Below are 24,956 nucleotides of genomic sequence, written 5' to 3'. Positions count from 1 at the left end.
CTTACCAGGTCCAGCTGGAGAGATGCTTTGTGTAGTGGCCTCTATTCCTTTTCTCTTTTCACAGGTCAGACTTGGCAAGAGTGGGCTGTGAGCTCTGGTGTTAGTGTACAAGCACTTACGAGCCCTTCCCTTGCAGGGTCACTCAGGTAGCAAGATGGATCCAAGCAGACCTCACTGCCAAGTGAGAAAGCCATATAAGTGCCTTTGAAAAATTCCCTCTACTTGTCATTTAAAATTTTTCTTTACAAAACTAATCGACGTGTTCATAATGCCCAACCATTGATATTTATTTTTGCTGTATTTTTGCTGCTCCTATGCTTCTCCTATTCAGCAGTCAATTACAGAATTATGCTAAAGTACAGGACAGTTAGGAAAGTGTAATTTGTGAATTACTTTATCAGAATCCTTTTCTTCTTACCTTTCTCTACAGTGTTGAAAAAAATATTCAGACGCTACTTGAATACAAGACAGAAGAAAGCCTATTTTACTCCAGGAGGAAGCATTCTGTAAAAATGTACATTGTGTTAATTTCCTACTGCTAAAGCATCCTTTCAACAAAATCTTTAAAGGCTTTACAGGCTCTGATATATGTTAGTCAGTAGAAGGATCAGACTAGAAAAAGGAGCTGCTGAGCCAGATGACAACTGCAAATCATTAAGTAAGTTTATCAGTGCCACACACTTGCAGGGCAGATGTACTTATATTATAGTTTGTCTGGTTGTTCTTAAATCAGGGAGCTGGGAAAGATTTCTCCTTTCTGAGGCACCACTTCTTTCTTGAATCAAAAATATCCTGAGTTGCAGTCAGCCTGAGGCCAGAATACTGACTGCACATTAATGGCTTATGGGGAAAAAAAAAAAAAACCACAGCCAAATTCATGAACACCAGTTTTGATGTTATCATTTGGGGGAGCCATTTACTATGCTCTAGGTTAATATATTCAGAGGTTTTATAGATTTTCTACGTTTTATATATTCAGAGGCTCAAAACTTAGCTAGAATGCTATCTTTTTCCCTCCTGATTTAATACATTTTGATTCTTGTTGCCTCATTTCCATAACTACTCAAAGTTATTTCTTTTTGTGTGAGAATTTGGCTGGCAGGTCCATTTATTTATTTTGTTTTGTTCTAAAATGTATTGTAGGTAATGCGTCTTCAAGTGTTTGATCTAACCTTCTTGCTTCAAACAAATTAGCAAATTTTTGTATAATAAAAGGCTTAGCTCGGATTCACAAAATGTCACCAGACCAGAGCTCCATGAGGAGGAACAAATGCTGAGTTCCAGAAGAAAACACGCTGGCTCTGCAGCGCATCCCGAGCCCTTTGGTTTCTCTGGTGAAGGTGGGACCGGGTTTGGGCTCTGGGGTCCAAGAGAAGAGAGTTGATGCTGGACCTTGGGAATGGCTTACTGCATTTATGTCTGAGTCCAGGGTAAATGTGCAGAGCTCCAACGACTTTGAGTGACCCACAGTCCATGGGAGTGCAGGACCTGTGGCCAGATAGCTATGAAACTGTAGACTGTACATATTGCCCAGAAGGTATCACACAAACTTTGCAGGTGACAGGTTAAAAACAAAGAAAAGGAAGTGTTTCTTCAAACAAGATGTGATTGAGCTGGGGCATAGAGAAAGACAAGTGTTCACTCTCACTTGTAATATGATAACTAGGGCCATCACATAAAGCTCAAAGAAGCAAAGTTCAGACAAACAATAGGAGGTGGTTCTTAGTGCAACAAATACCAGTATCAGATCAGTATCAATTTCAGATCAATATTTTGGCCTCACAGATGGGAATCTGAAGCCTAACAGTGTTCTTTGGTGCAAACGCAGTAATTGCTTTTAAGCACATAAGCTTAGGCTCTAAAACAATGTGACTTACAAACTAAATTTGTTTTCTTTCACAGTTACAACCATCATATACGACTGAAGTGTACTTTGAGACCCTGCAGCACACCTTGAGAGCTGCAGTGTTGGGAATCCTGCATCTTCTGCATTTAAGAAAAGCTATACATTAACTGGCCACATTCTAAATACATCTCAATGTCAAGTAAGACAACAGCATGGACAGCACAATTTAAAGAAAATATGGCCTTTGAGGGGAAAAAAAATCAAAGAACTGAAAGCTTTTAGTCTGGTTTAGAGAAATTGGAGCAGGAACTGAGATATATCTTCTTGTACGTATGTTTGTAGGATGAAGATAGAGGTCAGTTGTTCAGCAGAACATCACAAGGGTGGGGTTAAAAAATAGCCTACTTTTTAACAAAGGAGGTATTACTCTGATGTTAACTTTATACAGGAAAGCTAGGGAAGCTTAGACACTGGAATGGGTTATCCATGAAGATCATTGAACTCTCATCATTCCCAAAGACACATCAGAGAAAGACTGGGTAGACTCAAATCTCCCAGCTGAGTCTGAACCAGGCCATTCTCTCAGGTCACTCTCAGTGCTACATTTCTGTCTTCAGATGAAAAAAAAATAAATCCAAACCTAAAGACTTCCTAGATGCTGCATTGCAAGTTTCAGCACATTACACACAATAACGTGAGAGGATTGGTAAAAACAAAACAAAACAAAACAAAACAAAACAAAATTGTAGTTATAATAAAAAGCCATTCACTGTGGTTCCACACTTCTCATTGCCAGCACACATTAGGAACAGGAGAACACTTAAGGAAATGCCTCAAATAAATATCCACAAGGAACTTCTGCCATTAGGATTAATGGAGTCCAATTTCCCCTGGAGTTGCATAAAGTTTCGTATTGAGCTACGGTGAGCTCTGACAGTATTTTTCTTGTAGTCAAGGCATTCATAGTTTGTCTCACATGGGAATATGAGAAACTTTTCTGGTGATACCTGGCTGCCTATTTCCCAGAACTTCCTACAAGCTTTATCTTTCTCATGTTTCTTTTCTGTCAAATTGAAAGGCATGGTTCAAATGCAACTATATATGACTGGGGAGACAGGCACATGGTGATTGCATGAGGCATATTTCCTTAGGAAAAGAGGTTAAAATAATGTATTAGAAGTGGTATAATAAAGACAATGCTAAGCTGATGTATATGGCAATCTTAATTTGCTGAGACTTACAACTTACAGGCAGTGTCAGAATCTGAAACGATATGTTCTCAATCCCCAAACACATTTTTTAATGTATTGAATGATATCTATATATAGGAGTGTGGTGGTTTTACCTTGCTAGGCAGCTGAACTCCACCACAACTGCTCTCTCACTCCCCCTCCTCAGAAGAGGAGGGGAAGAAGAAAAGAAAAGAAACAACTCAGAGGTTGGGATAAGGATAATTTAATTAAAGGAAAACTAATTATTAAGGAAAAATTATTATTAATTAAATAATTTAACTAAAAGGAAAAAAGGGAAAGGAGAAAAGGGAAAAACAACAACTACAACAACAACAAGCAAAGGCTGTGTGGAAGTGCAGAGGAAAGAAATTACTCTACTTCCCACAAACTAACGATGCTTGACCACATCCTTGAAGCGAGGCCTCAACGCACGTAGCTGTTGTTCGGGAGGACAGACATTCTCATGAGAGCCCACCCCTCCCTTTTTCTTCCTTTTTCCACATTTTATTGCTGAGTGTGACGCCATATGGCATGGAATGTCCCTTTGGTTGCTTTAGGTCAGCTGCCCTGGTGATATTCCTTCCTCACCTTTTGCCCACCCCCAGCCTGCTGGCTCCGGGGGGGTTAGAGGGAGTCCTATTGCTGTGCCAGTATTGCTCAGCAGCAGACACAACACAGGTGTGATACCAGTACTGTTCTAGCTCCAAGTGCAGAGCACAGCACTGTATGGGCTGCTGCAGGGAAAGTCAACTCCATCCCAGCCAGACCCAGTACCCAGTGATGGTGATTATGCATGTTACTGCTATGTAACAAGTGTTTAATGTGGCCAGTTCTTGAAAATACCGTAAAACATGACAGAGGCAGAGTGTTTTCAAGTCTACACTGGAAACATTTACTGGCACAGAAACAGAAGTCAGGACCTAGGGGCTCAGGTCATTGTAAGACATCTAAGGACATGATTTTCACATCTTCTCATTGAGCCTGATTTTCAGCCAAAGGAGTAGCTTGTATAAGCATGCCTATGGGTGAAACATCTCAAGGGTTTTCCAGTTGCATGGTTCCTTTCTCCATACTGCAGTACTCTTCAGAATTAGGTCCCAAATCTATCTGCAAACAAGTCTGCTGGTGTGGTTGGCTAATTCAAGCTCATACAAAGACCATTGCTACCAACTGCTAAACAGTGGCCGAGCATCACAGCTTTCTGTTGTTCATTACATAATGGAAAGACACAAGTTTTTCCACATTCAGAAGTAGAGTGAAGTAGGAACAAGATTTGAGCTACAGTATTTAACTGCAGATTTTAATTGCTTGAGTTTGGGACTTGATGATGCCCCGTGATGATCTGAACTGGTACTAATTGATGCACAGGCTTTATGCAATCCTTATACCTTTATATTTATCTTTATTTTATTTTTACTCCTGGTAGCTCTATATTAACAGATTACAGACTCTTTAAAAACACCCTGTTGTTTCCTCGAGAGCAAAGATTTCAAACCCTATAGTAACTGGCTTTGAAGGAAACAGAAACAGAAATAGAAATTCTACTGCAGTGCAAATATCTTTACTGTGGGACAGCAAATAAAAGGTTTAGCAATATCAGGCACTCGAACCCCACCCCTGTTTCTGCTGAAACCATAGAAACTGAGCCTTTTATTTGCTCAGGGAAACTCCGAAAATTCAGAAAATGGCCTAGCCGTAATTAGCAGAGCAATTCAAAACGGTGCCATTGGGCATTTGGTACTTTGCACGAACACTTCTGGCTGATGTTTTCATGACAAACGTTTGCACAAAAGCACCTTTTCTTCCACTTTGAATACCCAAAGCATTTGGAGACAGTGTGCAAGTCCTTTTCAATCCACGTGCCACAATTCCTGCCCTGCACAGGCTCCCTGAGCTGAAGAGGCACAAGGCAAAAATTGTCTGCCTCCTTCTTTCAAGGTTGGTACAAAATTAAGATGTAGCTGATCCTAACTAGGTCTTTCCCTCCCTGTCCAGCAAGTTTTTTCCAGTGGTAAGGAAAGGCAAAACATCCCAAGAGGAGCATGGAAGGACATGGCATAACCACAACAACATGAGGGCAAATCCACCTATAAACCAGATTGACAGAGCTGCAAATGACAGCCCATCATGTGGCATTACACTTCAGAAGCAAAAAGTAATGCATCCTTATTTTTTCCTTCCATTTTTTTTTTTTGGTCCCTCCTTTACACATCAGCACTATTACTGTGTCTGGAAGTGCTTTTTCAAGCTTTGCTCTGAGTTCACAGATCTCGTAAATGGAGAGTAATGAGTGGTTCCTAGGTGGTCATGAGACACAGGTTCATCTGAGTCATTTTCTTGTTCCTAGGGGCACTTTCTGTTCTCTGAGCAGTGCTGTTATTGCAACGATTACAAATGCCAAAAGGTAATGCCATCTCCCTCTGCACCATCGCTTCCTTGCGATTCTTATTTTGCACTCTCTCTCATCCTGCTCAGCATCACAGCTGCGTTATCTGTAGAGAAGCTCTGTCAGCTACGACCTCAGTGCCTCTTCTCCATCGCCCGTTGGTAGCCTACAGACAAAAGGTTGCATCTAAGGATACCCAAAGATGCTTTCATATTATGTTTGCTATAATAAAGACTTTTTGCTTCCCTGTTACCTGGGCCAAGATGAAACTGAACCAACTGAGAGTACTACAGGTTTGCAAATGATCTGTCCAGAGACTGCTCCACCCTGAAGCATAATAAAAATACCTTCCTGAACATTTCCCAGGTATGTGCCTATCCCCTTGCTTTGGTGTAGCATTGTACTTCATCTGCCTGTTTCCCTAAAATATGCATTAGTCAAGTTTTCATCACCAACTTAAATGGATGAGTAATAGCGTGTTTAGTTTCTGCAAATGCTTAAACTGGAATTACATCCCATTATTATCACAAATCCAAGTGTGTTCATTCAAAGCATAAATATAATCTCAAAGCATAAACATAATCTTATTCTAAAATTCTGAAGATATTAAAATAATTTAAACTTAACAAAAGAACTGACCAAGTCAAGGCTATTTCTGAAATGCTTGAAGCCCTGTTGTTTTATTTTCCTCCTTAGAATCAATGATTGATTTGCTAAGGAATGACTGTGTCGATAAAACGGGATGAAACTTACATTTACCCTTTCCCCTACAAAAGGCTATCTGTCAGAATTGCCACGTTTTTCAGATTTACAATCATTTGTTTCTGAATTGTTCTACAGATGGAAGTAATAAGCATCTCAAAATTCCCTGTTTCTCACCAGAATTTCTCATTTTCTTTTCAAATCCTCATGCTCATGCATGATATGTCACCAGTAGGAAACTCAATGGAGACACGAAGAGCTAGGGCCCCCACTGCTCAGCACAAGGTGGATGTGCATTCTGCACGAGCAAAAATGGTCTTTTGAGGTCCCCTCAGAACCATTCCCAGTTCAGACCAAGGCAGCTGCTCTCTCAGATAAAGGACAGCTGTAAGATTGAAGAGCAGCTGCAATTTTTTTGATTCTGTGCTGTTTTTCAACCCAATTGCCTACCTTTAGCAAAGAATTTAAATTACTGCATATTTACAGTGATGTTTTTTCTTCTCTCAGCCTTCTTATTCAGTTGTTTTTTCATTATAAAAAGCTTTCTATTTTCATCTTAGTTATAAAAAATACCAGCAATGTAGGTTCACATTGAAATATAATTCCTCTTCCACAAAGCCATTCATGACGTAGCTTCCCCAGAGGTGTAGTTGTGGAAGAGACTAGGAGATCGGTCTTCAAATCCCATGTGTCACTGCAGAGGAACCACTGAAGCCAAAATTTTAGTGACATCCTGACAGGAAAAGGACAGCTGGAAAACATCCCACTTCCTTTTTCTCCTTTTTATTTTCAAATAGTTTCTTTAAATCTCCCCTTCACATCTTGGGTTTCCCACCTTCTCACAGTAATTTGTTGAGGACAAATATCAAGGGGCAGCTCTGCTTCTTCTGAGCTATCTTGTGTGGTGTCATACACTCTCGGAGGAAATAGGGCAACTACAGTACCTTGTTTGGCAAAATTACCATGATATGCTAATTTGATAATAGCCATCCGTGATCTTTCTGTAGAAGCAGATATTTTTACTTCTCCTACCTGAGGCTCCTCCCATCTGCAGCTTCTACACAACTATAGAGACAGCATATTTTCCCACAGAATTAGGAATCCCTGACCGCCCAACATACTAATATAAACCAAAAGCAAAGCATCTCAGACTAACACGCCAGGCTGGAAACTGCACGTGCTGCCTCAGGAGTAGCCTGACATGTGGATCGAGTGCACATATTTCAAGGATGGGAACCTTTCTCTAGCTTTTCAGCGAGATTGTTGAACAGATGAACTATGTCTCTGGAATATTTATTTTCAAATGATGAATCTTGCTTAATGAGAAAACTTGTTTGGATTAGTTAATCCACAGACATCTGGCATCCGTGCAAGAATTAGCCTCTAAGTATATACCTGCCTTCCTGAAACAAGCGCATTCTGGGTCTGTTCCATCCTTAACACGTCCTGAGACTGGGCCTGGGCTGCTCTTTATACCTGCTGTGCCAATGGCTCTTGTAATTACCGTGGTTAGCCCTGCAAATGCCACAGAAGCAATATGTGAGAAATGGCTATCGTAGACTTAAATAATCTGCAGAGAGTTCTAGATGGGTATGAAGATTTCTTCAGCATGTGTCCATAAAGCACTGTTTGCCTCACACTGAACAGGCTTGTAATATCCACATTAAAACTGGTACGAATAGAGAATAAAGGAGAATGTCCAGGCATGGATCCACCACAAGGAAAGGCAGAAGGATGATAAGAATAGCATATACTCATGCCACCAAAATTCCAACCACAACTCCCTGTAGCTTCTGAGATACTGGATCAGATAATAAAGGACAGGACATAGAGTGTCATGGGTTAAGGTGAAATCATACTGAAACTAATAGATACAATTGCTGTCCTTCATTAGTAATAATTTTATGAACAAGTACAATGTTTTCCAGATGAAAAAATTAGCAACAAAAGCACATTACACCATGCAAAACAATGACATATGAAAAGCATATGTAAGTAAAGGGTCATTGCTGATTGATGAAAGCCAGACTAATAGTCATTTCCAGCAGCTCCATCTAAAATGTTAGGTTTGAGATCACTTCCCAGCTCTTGGAGCTGCGTAGATGACCCAGCTGCACCCTGTCTCCCTGTCAGGACAACATGTGGGTTTCTGTCATCCTCTGCCACGTCCTGATCTTCACGGGAAGGAAACCTCGACACGCAGGGAGCAGAATCAGGCACCAGGTTGGAAAACTTCTCTTTCCCATATACTAGGGAAAAAAAGTTGGAGATGGAAATGAAGCAGGATACAACCAAGGAGGTATATCCTGACAAGAAGAGCACTGGAAATACAGGCTAATTGCTGTCTGGAAAGAATAGTGCAAGCAAAGTTTTGGTATTTGCATTCAGGCAAAAACAACATTGTGCTATCTTTTCAAGAGAAACAATTTAATCAAAGCAATATCTGACTTCATGTTGACTTTCTCCTGTTTCCCAAATTTACCCCCTGAACCCAGAATTTAGGTCTGCCACTTGGATCAGTGAAGGGTGGTTATTTTCAGCTCCCAGTAGATTTTCTGCAGTTCCTACAGTGAACTATGGAAGGAAATTTTGAGGGGGAATCCAAAAACTACCTTATGCACATGGCCTTGGGATCCAGAAACCTAAGCACATGGACTCAGGGTCAGTGAAAGAGAATGACTGTGTACCTCAAAACAAGCCCTAGACCCTGGCACATTATGAAAATCCTGCTTGTGGATCTGATCCTCAGAAACCCCTTGGATCTTGACTATCTACTGGATAATGAAATGTTATAGGAGTTTTATAAGCAACAACATGCATTTAGAGTTCCAGAAGAAAGGAATTTTGAAGACATTGAAAAAAAACTTTTTAAAAATTGATCTTTTGTTTTTCTGAGGTCACATGGGGTAAATAGTTTAGAAGTTAAATATAGTTTGCAGCATTGTTGAAGAACAAATATTGCACAAGGAAATACAGTCTGTGTATTTATAGATAAGCAGAATATTTGAGAACAGTGAAGATCTCATGAGTGCACTCAGCTGTGTTTTGCATCTGGAAACAAGAAGATGAGCCAATTTTTTTCAGTACTTTACAACATGGCAGTCTGTTTTTATCCTGTCTAATATAATCTGCATCTATTTTTTATCTGCTGAGATGGGAACACCTAAAACATGTTTTCTTCCAGTTAGTTAGAAAATGCCATTAGCTGCAGTTGCTGCAATGCTGTAAAGCACATAAAATTTGTTTTAACTTATCCACAGGATACTGTCACAGTTGTCATGCTGCTGGGGATTTGGCAACTATGTTTGTTTGTGTGCATCTGTAATTTGTTTAAGTAGCATTCACAGTTTTCCAGACCTCAGCTCTTCATAAACGAGCACAGCTGAATTCTTCCAAGCAAGCTAGAGTTCTCGGGAAGCTGACAGCATCTTACAGATGCACATTTGGGGGAATATATCTATTTGCTGCAGGCTTGTCAGGTACCACAGGATCTACCCAGTAGGATCTCAGAAAAATTGTGGGGATTGTGCAGCTCAGAAGTTGATGTTTGTGGGCCATTCATCCTACTAGAAAGAACTAAGCAGGGAGGCAGACCACTTCTTGCTCAGACTTCTGCAGAGGCAGGCAGCTTTTTATTATGTGTGTGTTCAGTGTAGGTGAACACAGAAAGAGTAACTAAAAATGAAACAAGATCCTCCACTAGCATTTACCTTTCACTGAATTATTACACAAGACACTGCCTGGAATTAATAGCTTATGACTCCATGCTTGGTGCCTAACAGAAAAGGAACTGTGCAACTGGGCAGGAGACAGCCCTGCAGGATACGTGACAGTGTCCCACTGGAGCTCAAACAACACAAAACCCTTCCACCCAGCAGTTTGCCACTCCAGCCAACAGCTTCTTTGATGCGATGCGTGCAAACTCTCAGAGACTGCCTGCACAAATGCAGGGTGTCATTAAACAAATGTTTGGCTGGAGACATTTTGGGTTCTTGGTTTGGTCTAATTGTTGTTCCCCACTGGTGGGAAACTCATGCCTATTAGAGCAAACATGCTGAAAAAAGCCAGTGTGGGGTAGTGACAGGAAGACTCTGCTTGTCCTCCCTTAGAGGCAAACCCATTGGAGTTCGACAGTCCCGTCCCCATGTTTAGTGGGGGAAATGGCAATATCTCCAGACTATACAGGGCTTAAGGTGCAATTATGTAGGTAATCAGCTGATTGCAAACTCACACCTCTTGTAATCCAAATACAGGACACGAGAATACAGAAATGCCCAGAAAATAGGATCACAAAGAAAGGCTGGGAGACATGCCTCAAAGATCTGGTTTGTAGTGCATATTAGGCTCCAAACATTAAGCAAAAAAAAAAAAAAAGTTGTTTTTGGCCCATGCAGTCCTCCTGTGACTCAACAAAAGACATGCCAGCATTTTGTTAGAGCCACACACCATCACTTCACAGCCCAGCTGGCTGATCCTGGCTCAGCATGCGGGTTTGCATCAATAATTCCTGCCCGTGGCATGTCGATGGGGAAGGGCAGGGATGACAGGGGACAAGCACGCACTAAGCTCCCAGACAGAAGAGCCCAGCACAGATGGAATTAGTTCAGTGGGAAGAACACCGGGACAGGGCTTTTGGCATCTGCTGGACAAAGGGAATTTGAAGTGGGGAAAATAAATCTGGCCTTCAGCTCCTTGAGAAAGGAATGTTTTGTTTGTTATAATAAATCTATGGAATTACATTAAAAAAAAATCTAGTTCTATCAACAAATCTATCTTTTCTTCAGACTGAAAAGGCACTTTGAACCCCAACATTTGATTTAGTACAAATAACAAGAAAGGATGCTGCTGCTATGAGAAGCAGATTCAGTTTTCGAAGAAGATACACTGTCATCTAGGATCCCTTGTGGAAAAAGATAAGATAAGCAAAGGAGATGGGCAAATGTGTGTGTGTGGAGGGTGGCTGGAAAAAAATAGAAGGAATTAAAATAAAATCGAAAGAAAGGGAGACTAAGACATCGAAGAGATGGAGAAGGTTCAAAATAAGCCATGATGTTCCAAAACTGGGGCTGGAAGTCTTCCAAAGAAAACTAGAAGATATCTGTGGTTAGATATGAAAACATTTTTGGAACAGCAAACATTAAAGATTTGCTCTGTGGGAGAGGGCTAGCTGCAGACTTGTCAGTCCAGAATGGTGCAGAAATTAAGGAGGAGAGAGGCAAAGTGATCCTCCCCTCAAAAATGTATGGGACAGTATTTTTGTTTGTTTGTGTGTTTCAAAATCACCAGATCTAAGGTACTGGTGAGATACATCACAATGAAGTCCCTCTCTAGGATGGAGAACTGGCCCATTTGGGTAAGACCAGCCACTTATAATAGCTTTTGGTCCTCTTTCTGGTCTACAGAGGTCTCAAAATGAGAGGCTGCCTGCACCCAAAACACAACTTTTCTCTCTATAATATGTCCTTTGCTAAGCTTGGAGTCTTTGTCTACGTGAATGCTTGAGAAGAACTGAAGGAATCTTCTAGAAGCAAAGTTAAGCAGCTCAGTTTGGACATGGCAGCAGACTTTGCTCCCAGAAAAGAGATCATGTTATTCAGTGCTATGAAGAATCCAGTCTGAGCTGCCCAAAGCAATGTCAATGCTAGCAGGACACAGAGAAGCATACAAATCTGGAGACTGATGTATCCTTTGGGGTAAAGTGATAATGGACAAATTTGGGGTACTCTATTGGATTCTGATAGGGAAAGATGAAAAGCACTGAAAGAAGGTAATGACACTATAAAATATTGCTAAATTTACTGTAGGACTTGGGTCCTCAGTCTTTGCAGTGAAAGAAATGACAGCCATCACCACAGAAAAAGAAAGCTAATTGCTATGCCTTGTAAGTCCAGTTCTATCTCAGCTATTTGAGGAAAAGTGAATCCTCATCAGAGTCAGAACATTACAGAGTCATTAGAAAAATGAAGGGCATTCACAGTAATGCAACAGCAGACCTCTGTTTTAAGGCTGGCATTGTGAAAAAGGCCGTTTCAAGAAGTGTTGTAACTTGTGTGGTTAAGCAACACAAGCCAACGCCAAAAGCGAGAAAGAAAAAATTCCTGGCATCTCAGGATATAGGGATCCCAAAGCAAGGGGACAAAGCTGAGAGGCTTGAGGACCATTCCCATAATCTAGTTCAGACATCAGCTAAAGAACTACAGGAGTTTGTTCACTGATTGTATATTGAAGACCAAAATCTGTGGAGTTACCCCACCATCAGTACAAGGACGTGAGTGATGAGATCAAGCATGCTATCAATGTAGGAAACAGGACATCCTACCTAGTCTGACACTCTGAAAGGTTTCTTACCATCATCTCCAGTGGCAGATGCTGTGACAGCTTCCATCCATCTTCCCACCATACTCTAAACTGCATACTGACAAATGGGTCTGACAGCCAAAAGAAAAGACATTTTGCAGCAAAGTGAGGCTAGTGGCAATCCCTTGAGAGCTTTTGGTTTGCTCAAGGTACTTGCCCCATTGGAGAAAGCTCAGTGGAAGAGAAGAAAGCCCCTCTCTGCTGTTTGTTCGGACTCCACTGATGTGTAAGCATGCTGATGCTTTTGAACCTGAACTAACACAGACAAATTGCTTGCAATAAACTTACAGCTCCAAGCCTGAAACTGAACCCAAATAAATAATAATAATAAAAATTAAAAAAAAATGAAAAAGTTAATTTAACTCAGTGAGAAGGGGATTGCCACTACAAGGAGAAATTTGAAGGTCTGTAGAATTGGCCAAATCCCCAAACAAGTCTGGAGGTGCAGTCTGATAGGTTTGTCTTCATGTTTCACAAGATTTATTTTGGGGTTATTTTTATTGCAAAATCATTATAGTGGCTGAGAGAAAAAGGGAAGCACTTCAATGGTCAGCACCATGTTTACTCAGCATTTTTGCCAAAAAAAGGAGCTCTTGAACTGAATTGCCCAGGTTTCCAAATTTCTTTTGCATCAGATGCAGATGGTAGTGCCTACAGTTAGGAATAGTCCTGACTGAACAACCCAGAGCCCAAGTCTAAGGTTTCCTCCAAAGTAAAATTTCATCCAGCCTGTAGTTTTTATTAACATTTTTTGTTACTTTTTGCATAGAAAAAAATAAAATTAAAAACTGTTGTCAGGGTAAATCTTACCCCCTATCAAAAAATTAATAAAAATGGGACAACCCCCCAACAAGTTGCAAACTGCACTGTTATGTTCCCAGTATTATTCCTAAATCCAAGTACAACCATGACAGTGGTGGTACCTTGCTCAGCTGGCACTGCTGCGCTAACTGCTTCACTAAGCAGCCTGGCACCGACTCCCTGAAAGATTTTGCTGCTGAGACAGTAGCAGGTGCTCAGGGAGAAGAATTACTCATCATACCTGGACATAGAGGTGGCTAAACAGTTGAATGAAATCTAGGTTCATGTCCCATTTCATGTCTGCATACCTGTGCTTTGATCCGCTGCTGGAAAAGATCAACAGCTCCTGAGGAAAGTGAAGCACCTGCCTCTGCAGGATGAAACACGGGTGCAGGAGACGGCATATCCCATCACTTTTAAGAGCTTACTGAATATCAGTCAGTAAGGATATAAATCATGCCTCAGGACAGCTTGAGTTTGGGCTTCACCCAGCACCATAACATAATGACTGCAGTGTGAAATGGGTGCTAATGAAGTCTGAACACAACCTGCATACTCTTACTTCCTTATTCCAAATCAGAACAACTGTTCAATACATTTGCAAACAGAACAGCAGAGCGAAGATTTCATTTCCACTTCGTTGTGCTGTGTGGAATCCAGGAGAAGTATGAAGACATCATAATGCAACTGGAAGTGAAAGGACATGCTTAAAATCGAGCAGAATCCTCTGTGTGAATTTTCATTAAAAGGACCTCGTATTGCACCTTCTCCATACAGATGTGAACCACAGCCTCAACTTGTGTTACCCAACACAAATAAAGAAGAGTGAGTGACTTGTCAGGAAGTCTGACACCCCAAAAGCTTTGTGTTTGAATGATCAATAACCGATAAATGCGCAGCAATCCGGGCTCGTGCATGGATGACTAAGTCAGACACTGACAGCAACAGACCAGTAATGACAACAATAACTTTTGCTGACTCACTACATTTCTGTTGTCAAAATTCTATCAACTCAACTTTCTACTAATTCCTTTTCCAGAAAGTTAAGACAGGTGGAGTCCCAGAGTACTCAGACTGCTATTGTGAGAGGTGGAGAGCATAACGCTGCCTTAACCACGTTTATCTGGGGTTTAGGGGTACAGCTCTCAAGTCTGCTGCTTCTTTCTCGCTCCCCTCTGGTACTTCACCTCTGACAGCAAAGATGTCATTCTACAAAAAAAAGGCAATTCACATGAGCATTGCCCACCATGAACCCAGTTTTCATTGGAAGAGAGCCAAAGAAAACTGACATTGTAGCTGATTCATATTGAACACTGTAGTTGTGAAACTTTCACTCCTTGTTAAGATTAACATCACACACACACAAAAAAAAGTGTTTTTTGCATACCCAAATCTTTCACTGAAATCATCAGGGGACTAGATTGAGAAAGAAGCGTGGGAAAGAGCTGTAAATCTGTCTGCGCACAGTTGGCCTGCTGGCAGGCCAAATCCTACAGATAAATGTCCGTGTTGAAAAAGCCTCATAATGCTGTTCCTACTTGGAGGAAAGGATGTGAAGAACATGCAATTGTCTTCTGATACTAAAGTGGCTACTAAAAGAAACAGAGTAAGTGTTTCGAACAGTAAGGACTCTAAGAGTGAGTTCTCAGTGACAGGTACTGAGTAGTTTGTCTCAAATGATGCATACCATGAATACAGCCGGAGCCCTGCAAAGGGAAAGCATGCTGATGGATTCAAACAAACTGAAAAACTTCACTAGAATGCACAGTTTTTGTCAAATGCAAGCGTATATTCAATTGCGTATGGGAAACTGCTTATATAAACTAAGCTACTCTGATCTCACAGCAACACAGTATTTAGGGATAAGTGAAATGATTCTTTTCAGTGTCCTGATCAATTGGGTTTTGGGGGAATTTAGGCTATTTAGAAGAAGACTAAAGGTAAAAATGCTGAATTGCAAGCAGATCAGAAGTTACTTTTTTCAATAGCCTATTTGTCACAGACTCCCTGCAGCTTTCTTACTTCTCTGCCCTCTGTGTGTGCTCCTGATATGATAAGCAAGACAATGGGGAAGACAGCCATTGATAAGATAACTGGGAAGTAACCTCAGGGGCGATCTTAGTTATCAAAAACGTTATTAATGCTTTCCCTCCAAACACATCCTTCTCTAAACTCCTCCCTCTAACCGGCTGTTGTGGTTTAACCCGGCTGGCAGCTAAACACCACACAGCCGTTCGCTCACCCTCCCCCCTCCCTCTCTGGGATGGGGGAGAGAAACGGGAAAGTGAAGCCGGTGAGTTGAGATAAAGACAGTTTATTAAGTCAGGAATATAATAATAACAATAATAATAATAATAGTGATAATGATAATAGTATTAATAATAATAATGTGTAAGAAACAAGTGATGCACAATGCAATTGTCTATCCCTGAGCAGCCGGCCCCCCACCCCGGCCAGCCACCCCTATATATTGTTTAGCATGACGTCAGATGGTATGGAATACCCCTGTGGCCAGTTGGGGTCAGCTGTCCTGGGTCTGTCCCCTCCCAGCTCCTGCTGCACCCCCAGCCTGCTCGCTGGCAGGACAGAGCGAGAAGCCGAAAAGTCCTTGGCTTGGTGTAAACACTGCTCTGCAACAATTAAAACATCAGCATGTTATCAGCGCTCTTCTCATCCTAATCCAAAACATAGCACCCTACCAGCTACTAGGAGGAAAATTAACTCTGTCCTAACTGGAACCAGGACACCGGCTGAAATGAATACCCTTCCCTCTTTCTGTTTTGTATAATACCTTGCACAATTCACCAAGAATCATGCAAACTTACCAAAATTATCTTTCCTTCCTTTGAACTAAGTAGCAGGCATCGTTTGTTGCTGGGAACAAGGTAATCAATTTTACCACTGCCACCAAGTAGGCTGAAGAATAAACATGTATGTAGCACTCAAAAGTGTTTTAAGAAAGTATTCCCTGAGATAACAGCTTCGATATATTCTAGCCTATAAATTAAATACAGCTTCTTTTTTTCCCTTCATTGCAACACAACCAATGAAAGTAACAGAGCATCAAAGTGTGCATGTCGTAAGAGAAGCTTTCAAAGATTTTGGGATGATTCCAACAACTGTCCCCTTTTTCACGTGAGCACACATTCGGTTCCTCAACTGATGTCATCATTTCAGCCCAAAGACTACAGCTATCCAAAGCACACGCAAGCATTACTCAGCTCCACTGAACCCAAAAACTTAATTGGATTAAAACCCAGGTTTGGGATAGGGGTAATTTTTTTCCTCTTCCTTTTTTTTTCCTGGTGTTTCTTTTTTTTTTTTTTTTTTTTTAGTTGGGTGAATGGTTCCGTTTTTTCACATATTCATATGTGTTCACATATTCATACCCACCACTACAAGATGTTAACACCTAGAAAGTATCAGCAGAGTGGCAGCGTACGAGTGTCAGTGGCTGTTGCTGGTGCCACATCTTTTCTGGAACAACCATCAGCTGTTGCAGGAGACACTGGTACCACGCCTGTACAAGCCACTGCCAAAGTACAAGTCCTGCTCTCAGATGTTAGAGTCAGATAGCAAGCAGCAGCATCCAGAGATGTATTCAGTGTAGTTATACCTGAATTACCGTGCAAACCACAAATCTGCCCCGGCAATCAAAAAACCTGCTTGCTAATGACAGGTAAGCAGGGCCTAAGAGCCCACAGCAAGAGATCCTCTCCACCTTCCGAGCAAAGAGTTGCTCCTGATGCTTTTACAGACCCAAGGGCAAAAACCCACAGGAAGTTTGCACAATTTGCAGCATTTTCAGCTCTTTGCAAGGCCAAAATGAACTCATAAAGCCTTTTGGGACTTATGATGACTTCCAGAGCTTACCAGATGAACAGCTCCAGGGGAAGGGTGTCACCAAATTGTAGCCTTCATCCAGGATGAAGCCTGCCACCGAAAAGCCAGGGTTTCTTCCCCCTCAGGGTGAGGTAGGCAAGTGTTCCCTTGAACAAACTGCTCCCAGCCTCAGAACGAAGCCCCTCTTGCCCTTATATGTCGGGTATGAATTCCCAGAACCAGACAGTTTGCACACTTTTGAAACACTTGCATGTGTAAGGGTCACACAAAGCAAGGTCCAAGTGTGGCAGTAACTGCAATCCCGATAGTTACCTTAAAGGGGTAAAATGCAACCTGAAACTGTACAATGGAGAAATGGTTACCGGACGAATTGATGTCGAAGCCAAGCATTTGTATTTGCTAAGGTAATGCTTGAGTAATATAAGCACATTCCTTTGCAGCTATTAACACTGTGTGTTTGTTCATGCTTTTATTGCCACCACGGAGAACAGGAAAAGGAGAACCTCTAACTCTGTTAGGAAACAAATGAAGACCCCAAAACTCCAAAGTGTTGAAAACAGTTGAAGACCGGGAATAGAGCTAAGAAAATACTGACCATCAGTTTGCTATAGATCATTATTTTAAATGATAGTGTTAACATCTCACTTGGCCATACACCTGTAGCCAAGGCATGATGAATCCATAATGAAAGAGGCAAGAGGCAGGGAAGAACCTGGCTTTCTGAATTCTGGCTGACATGATTCTCTCTTTCCTGTCTTTTCCTTCCTTGTAAAAGGAAATGTGCCAAGGACAGAGAGGGGATCAAGAGGAAAAGGCAGAATCCAAGAGGGCTCATCTGCAGCTCAGTGTTATCTGGACTGAAAAGAGCCTACCCACATTCACACGGAAGGCAGCTAAAGGTGATCTGGAAATCTACAGGTACAAAGTCTTCCTCATGCAAATAGTTTTGGCTCCTGGAGAACTCCCAAAGATCACCATTTCATGGGCACCGGGCCTGTTTGTGTGTGTCCTGACTCACAGGATACTCCTGTATTGCCTCCCGCACCTCAGCATGCTCACAACCTCTGACTACTACTCATTTCGGCACACGACTCTCTGGGAGAGCTGGTTGCTGAATTTCACACATTGCTGCTCTGCATCCAAAACAGCCTCACGCTTTCAGACCCCTGGAGACTTCTTCTGGAATTTCCCCAGCAGTAACCACTGCGGAATGAGCCCGACGGTTCAGATATTGTGGACAGTCATCCAAGCATAAATCCGAGCACTGTCACGTAAACTGTCCTTACTCATGCGTACTGTCCAAGAACAACACGTAATCTGACTGTGACAATTTCTTACTCAACAGATCTGCTCTCTGCATTTATTCAGAATAGGATCTTCTGATGAAAGCTTCAGTGATCTGCACTGGATTATCTGTGCATCATCCTAACTGTTTATTGCCTCAGTTGGCTACAGCTGGGCAAATCCTTCTTCCTGGTAACACAGCGCGCTGTTCAGCTCGCAAAGGCTACGTTTAGGCGAAAACCACTTACGGACACACACGGGGATACAAGGGTGGGCTAGGGGACTGGCTTGCTGCAAATTAAAGTGGCTGAAATGCATGTGTTCCTATGAACATGCATATGCAATTAAAATCTGTGTTCATTAGTGTCATCTTAACAGCTGTATTTTTATTGTTTTCTTTAGCAATCTCTCTAGTTTTTGAGAAAAACATGTCCCCTTCCTCTCAAAGGCTCCAAACTCCTCAGCTGACATTCTACTGGCTTGGAAAAAAACAAACAAACAAACAAACAAACAAACAAAAACACATAAAACACTGTTCACTGGGGTCTATTACTACTACTGCTACTTACGAGTCAGGTCACAAAAATACAGCCTGGAAGAGCACCTCTGCTATGATGCCTGAAGCCACAGTTATGATGCATCAGCTATGCTGAATTTCATACACACATCAGTGGAGAATTCATCCTCATTAAAACTAATTCACTAAACTAAAAAAAGAGATGGCGTTCCATGACTCACGGGCAGTAACAGGCCCAGATTTAAAGAGGTATTTCCTCCAACCCACCCAATGCAACACCCACTGGACCTCATGCAACCCCTATGCCCTCTACAGACTATGGGTTCTCTTTGTGTCCCTTTCTGCTGCTCCCTTTCTCCCTGTGGCTGTGTAAGTGCCCCAACATTTCCCCAGCTGTGCTCATGCTCTGGGGACGCCGAAGCAGCTGGGCAGGAGGCAGGCAGGCCAAGCTATGCGCTGGCTGCAGGCAGGAGTGGACAGACTGGCCAGCTGGCAAGGCAGGGAGCACGACTGACGCTGCACTTCTCCCTTAATGGCAGCGCTGGCTCGGCTTACCCTCCCACCTCGACACGACACCGACTCGCATCAGCTTGATTGATTGGAGCCCGCAGACCTACAACTCTTAGACAAATCTTCCTGCGGTTGGCCAAGTGAGACAGACTTTACTGGAGGGGTGAGGCTGGGGAAGCAGGGAATGACAGAGCTGGACAGAGAGATCTTGAGCATGTAATTTCCTTCTAAGACTCAGCTAAAAGCCGCCAGCCCAAAAGGATGACATTACCATTTGCGCCCCTTTCCATTGGAAAGGGGTGCAAATTAGTCATTAGATATTTCCTTCCTACATGGGGCAATCACCATTTGGTTATGACGTGCAATCTTCCTGCACTTCTGGTCTCCTGAGGGACTGAGCGAGGAGCTGCACAAGCCATCTGGGCTGCAAAGAGGACAGAGCTCAGGGGAGAGCCTCTGTGTACCCCTTGTCCCCTCAATCGGCTCACTAGGGCTCTTCCCTCTGCTGCATCCCACCTGCTTTCAGTCCTGAGCTTGGCTTTGTTTTCAGACAGGAAATTTTCTAATGGGATTGCTGTACTGTGATCCTTGTGACTTTAATAATCACTTTATTTTGCATTCCATGTTGGTGTCCCCACCAGTACAGCTTTACCTGCAGCTAATTCCTACTCTGTCCTATTACTGTCATTAAAATGCATACTTGGCTAGTCACTTAAAAAAAATAAACGTAACCTATGTACCTCAGCTGCAAGAAGCCACCTCTGTAGTGAGTCTTCTTATATGGAAACAATACCCATTTTCCCCTGAAAATCAAGTCAAGCCAGTTCAAAATAGCCACTATAATATGCCTGATCTCAGGTCAGTCTAATAATGATTCATGAGCAAATCTCTTCTTCATAAACCAGGAATATTGTGCTGAAATTTGTTTTCATGGGATCTTGCTTTAGTGCTTCAAGTCGTAGATGTATATTCCCCAGCAAAGTATTTATTTAATAAATAAATATTAGAACACTGCAAGGGGAGGGAGATCAAAGAACACCCTTACAAATCTTTAATGCTTGTATAGCCATAACTGTGTCACGAACCAAAGCAACAAATGGTACAAAAATACCAGCAGCTCTAGAGATAAACTAGAGCTGATAAACTAGATAAACTGTGAGCTGTTGGAGCAAAACTCATGGCAGCAATTCTGGAACAATTCGCTTTGCTGAAGTCTGTTCACAAACATTCATGGAAAAGAGAAAAAAGCATCAGCTACAAACAAAACAAAACGAAACCCTGCAAAGTGATATTTCATATCAAAGCTAATTGCCAATGTTTTTATATCTCTAACTAAATCTATAAATAAATAAATCTAAATAGCATCTAATTCCTTTTAAAAACTCCCAGAAAGCTGCTTTTTCGCTGCTTCAGGGCAGAAGTTAGCAAAATTTGTTGGGTGTACTGAACACCGAGAGGGACCTATCTGCAGAGAAGCGGAGTAGAAGCTTGCAGGAGGGGATTTTAGGTATGCAAACGCGAGTGCCACCTATCTGCAGGCAACACCGCCTTGCACCCTTCAAACGGCAGGTGCAGAAAGGGGTGAGCAGGGGGAAAAGTCCCCCCTGGGTGAAGGCGCGAGGTCGCCAGCAAAGCGAGCTCCAGCCCCTGGAGGCCCCTGTGGACGGAGGGGACGAAGGGGACGGAAGGGACGGAGGGGATGGAGGGGACGGACGGGGAGCCCTGTCCCGCCCAGCCCCCGGGGTTCCTGGCCCGAAAGCGGTGAACCCGGCCCCTCTCCACGCCGGGAAAACCCCCGGCAGCTCCCGGCCGGGGCATAAAAGCAGGGACAGGCAGCGGGGCGGCTCAGGCAGCTCCGTAGCACCTCCGATAGCATCCCGAGCCATGAGCCCGCACCTCCTGCTCCTGCTCCTAGCCGCCAGCGCCGCGCTCTGCCGGGGTGAGAGCAGCGGGGACGTAGCTTAGGGGGGATAGGGGATGGGGGACAGGGGACGGGGGGCGGGGGGGCCGGCCCCAGAGCCTCGCTGAGGCCGTGCCCCCCGCCCCAGGTGCGCCGCTGGCCGGGGAGCTGCGGTGCCGCTGCGTGCAGGCTGTGACAGAGGTGATCCCCCCGCGGCGCCTGGCCGGGCTGGAGCTCGTCCCCGCGGGGCCGCACTGCGCCGTGCCCGAGGTGATGTAAGTGCCAAGTCCCTGTCCCTGTCCCCGTCCCGGGGTCCCCCGGCTCGCAGAGCCCCTCCTGAGTCCCCCCTCACCCTGTAGAGCCACCACGAAGGCGGGCAGGACGCTGTGCCTGAGCCCCTCGGCGCCCTGGGTGCAGCTGCTGGTCACCAGGCTCCTCCGCAGGTACAACGGGGTGGGATGGGATGGGATGGGATGGGATGGGATGGGATGGGATGGGATGGGGTGGGACCAGGACCAGGACTGGCCCTGCTGAGCTCCTGGCCCCTGGTTTGCAGCTCAGCGCAGAATTGATGGGGAAGGGGCTCCTGCAACGCTCTCGGCTTCAGCCCTCAGTGGACGACGCCTCCTGAGACTCCATGCCTGGGCTTGGCACCTTTATTTAACGCCGTGGTATCTGGATGCACTTAAAGCCCAATTTTAAGTGTCCTACTCATTTTCTGCCTTTAAATCCTTGCTGAGAGGCGCAGCGCGAGAAGACTTCCAGCAACCGCCCTGCCGCCTTTCAACGCGCAAACTGTGCCGGGCTGCAGCATCAGCACGCCGCTGGTGGGGCTCGGGATATCCGCAGGCAGCGATGTCCACCTTAGACATGTGATGGCAACCTTAGACAAGTGATGTCTTTTTTGTATGGCATAATGTCATAATTTATATTGAGTCACGTAAAACTGACTGTTGCACTGGTGGATGTTTACTTGCTATAGTCCAAATCCCCTTTGGGAATTGTACATACGTATTTTTCCCCACTCTTCATAGCTCTGTCCAGCAGAAAGTGAAAACAAGGGGGAATCTAAGCCTCTTTGTAATTACTGGTAATTAACTGTCTTAACAGTGAGACCATACGGGTTCTATTCATCTGCTAACTGTAACCTTTCCAAATGTCAAAGAAACTCTGCTAGTTATTTATGTGTAATTATTGTGTAGGTACATCATCGTACAACCAGACTGATTGTAATAAGTGCCTGTAACTTAAACGGTTGATTTTTCTAATGTGTTGATTGCTACATATGTTTCCTAATTAAGAGTTTTTCCTTTGTTAGTTATGGTGTTTTGCTTTTAAAAAATAAATATTTAGTTAAATATGCCTGGTGTCTGTTCCCATGTGTTCACGCCATCAGATAACATCATGGGTGTTATCTGGATAACATCAGATTTTCAAGTCCATTTAGTTAATGGCTTATATAGACTGTGCCCATCAGTATACTGTCACCGTTCCACAGTTACAACCCTCATCGTGCCTTTGCCTTAGTGGCATTCTGATGTGAGAGCACTGGGACTAAGCCTCTTTTGTTTGGTCCCATTTGTAGGGAAATGAAATTATGTGAGAGGCTGATGTGAAAAGCATTGAGGCTCCATCATCTGCTTAAATTTCACAGCAGCCACCTGAAAACAGAACTAGGCTTGAGACAAGAGGAGTTGGAGCAATAAAACAATGTGTTTCCACATACCAGCCTAATTTTTTATACTGCCTTCTGGTTCCTTTTCAAATGAGGAGTGCAGGACCGCATGGAGGTCAGCCAGCACAGCTCGCGGGTCACATGGCAACGCTCTTTGAGGTGTGAAGCTCTGTGTTTGTCTCAGGCTTCTCAAAACCAAGTGGCTCTTTGGCTCTGCTGGTAACACTTCTGTCATTTTGCCTACTGCAAAGGAGCAACAGTGTTTTTACTATATATTTTAAAAACACACTCTGTCCTGTGTTTTCATGAAGGCTGTGGGTAAAGCAAGGGCGATACAACCTATTTCAGCCCCAATTAGCCAGCTGCTAATTAGTTCCTCAGGCAAACTCACTTCTGAAGTTAAAGTCACTGGTCATGACAACTTTTGTGGTGGCCTCATTAAGTTAATTCCCAGCCTCTGCACAAAACATGAGCAGGGTGGAGGTTCTCATTAATGAAAGTGAAATTTGGGGAACATGGAAATTAAACTGCTTGTGAGGCATGCTTCACAAATTGTCTAATTGTTCCAGTAATAAATCCACCCTGCAGATGTGCAATCAGACTGGTACAGATGTATCACAGTATCTGTTGTTTGCAACACCTGACCTGGCCTTTCCCAGTTCACACGGATGCTGTGCTGCATGGAGATGGTTGGTGTGGCTCGGCTGTGGAAGCATTTTTGGGACAAAAACGATCCCTTTGGTCTACATCTGCACGGTGAGGCTCCTTTGGGACACGCATAGGCTGAATTCTTCGTACATTGGTCAGGGAAAGGTTGGACATCAGAAAGCTGGCAACAGAGAAGCAAAGCAGGCAGGTTTACAAGGCTGGTTGGAGGAGTAACGAGGAGCTGCAGCTGCCCCACTGCTCCCTCCGTGCCCAGCAGACATCCTTTGGCTCCTGGCTCTTTCCTAATGAGGGATAGCCCAAGCAGTGACAGTGATTCCCAACTCCCTTTGAGAGTGATAGCAACATTTTGGCATTTCTGTCCTCCTCTGAGTATTTTTATTCCCACCCTTCCCCCCATCTCCTGAGTACCAACAGACTTAAATAGGTCCTGGATGGCTAAGTGTCCTTTTCCCTGCCACAGGTCTGTAGCTGCCGTGGACAATGGGAGGATATTCTGTCTGTGTAGCTCTTTTGCTGTGAAAATTTGATTGTTCTATTTGGATGATTGCCTGGAGTGGAACATGACTGAAATCCAGCTCCACATCTGTTTGGCAGCATCCAGCCTGGTTTTCTTAGTAAAAAAAAGTCTATCATGTGCTGAAGCTGCTTCATTTGTTCTATACTCCTCTGTTCCCCTGGTATCTTTTGAGTGTTGGCCATTTTCAGAGTACTTCCTAGATGGTTTCTGAAAGTCTACAGTGCATGGTAGAAATTCCCATCAGAACTTGTCAACCAAATTTTCATGACACACTCGAGAACCTATGGCAGAGGGGGAGAAATCACAAAGGCCTTAATTGTGGGAACTTCCTCGGTTGGGTTGTGTACCTAATTAGACGTCAGAGAATCCAATTACAAAACTCATGTCCATTGAAAAGCAGGTATCGTCAGTTCTGCTGCTTGTTTGCACAAAGCACCTCAATCAACCACCGCAATAATCCTCACTCGGTGGGACCAGGGTCAGATCTGACACTTCCCAATGACAAGGCGAGCTTAGTGTTACTTTCAATACCTGAGAAGAATGCCTTTCCTATCATCCATGCAGAGCAGCAGGATGAGCTGTGCAGATCGCATATTTTCCTTATGTTCCAACATGTATTTTTATTCTCTTTGTGTCATCAGATCGAGCTCTTGACACATTAACCTCACCACAGATAAATGCTTTTCAAATTACTCCTTCTCCTTGGGCTTCCCTGAT

At 43.3% G+C, this 24,956-nt stretch overlaps 2 protein-coding genes across 3 annotated transcripts in view; one reads left to right on the top strand and one right to left on the bottom strand.

The window, feature by feature from the left end:
* RASSF6 (Ras association domain family member 6) overlaps positions 1 to 24,956 on the bottom strand; it is a 128,806-nt gene that overhangs the window by 73,766 nt on the left and 30,084 nt on the right. The window contains exon 2 of the mRNA XM_080591534.1: positions 6 to 174. The gene's annotated coding sequence lies outside the window, so the exon portion shown is untranslated. The remainder of the gene's footprint in view (positions 1 to 5; positions 175 to 24,956) is intronic.
* LOC308194919 (uncharacterized protein) lies at positions 170 to 24,502 on the top strand. Of its 2 annotated transcripts, XM_080591544.1 has the most exons (5): positions 170 to 5,830; positions 17,943 to 21,417; positions 21,527 to 21,648; positions 21,738 to 21,821; positions 21,935 to 24,502. In XM_080591544.1, exons 2-5 carry the CDS (start codon positions 20,988 to 20,990, stop codon positions 22,007 to 22,009), a joined length of 711 nt encoding a protein of 236 aa, XP_080447670.1. In that variant the 5' UTR covers positions 170 to 5,830; positions 17,943 to 20,987; the 3' UTR covers positions 22,010 to 24,502. The 2 variants fall into 2 exon arrangements, with proteins under 2 accessions (XP_080447670.1, XP_080447671.1); XM_080591545.1 differs by lacking the exon at positions 170 to 5,830 and having other exon boundaries at positions 17,945 to 21,417; positions 21,527 to 21,653; positions 21,935 to 24,489.

The sequence above is a fragment of the Anser brachyrhynchus genome, assembly GCF_964034855.1.
Source record: "Anser brachyrhynchus genome assembly, chromosome: 4".
In the NCBI taxonomy this organism is placed as follows: Eukaryota; Metazoa; Chordata; class Aves; order Anseriformes; family Anatidae; genus Anser; species Anser brachyrhynchus.
Note: the sequence above shows the minus strand (reverse complement) of the source record. Positions and strands in the feature narration are given on the sequence as shown.

Excerpts from the sequence above, each read along its gene's own strand:
- LOC308194919 (XM_080591544.1), top strand. The coding sequence starts at position 20,988 with ATGCAAACGCGAGTGCCACCTATCTGCAGGCAACACCGCCTTGCACCC. Across the intron at positions 21,418-21,526 it reads CAGCGCCGCGCTCTGCCGGG|GTGCGCCGCTGGCCGGGGAG; the intron begins GTGAGAGCAGCG and ends CCCCCGCCCCAG. Across the intron at positions 21,649-21,737 it reads CGCACTGCGCCGTGCCCGAG|AGCCACCACGAAGGCGGGCA; the intron begins GTGATGTAAGTG and ends CTCACCCTGTAG.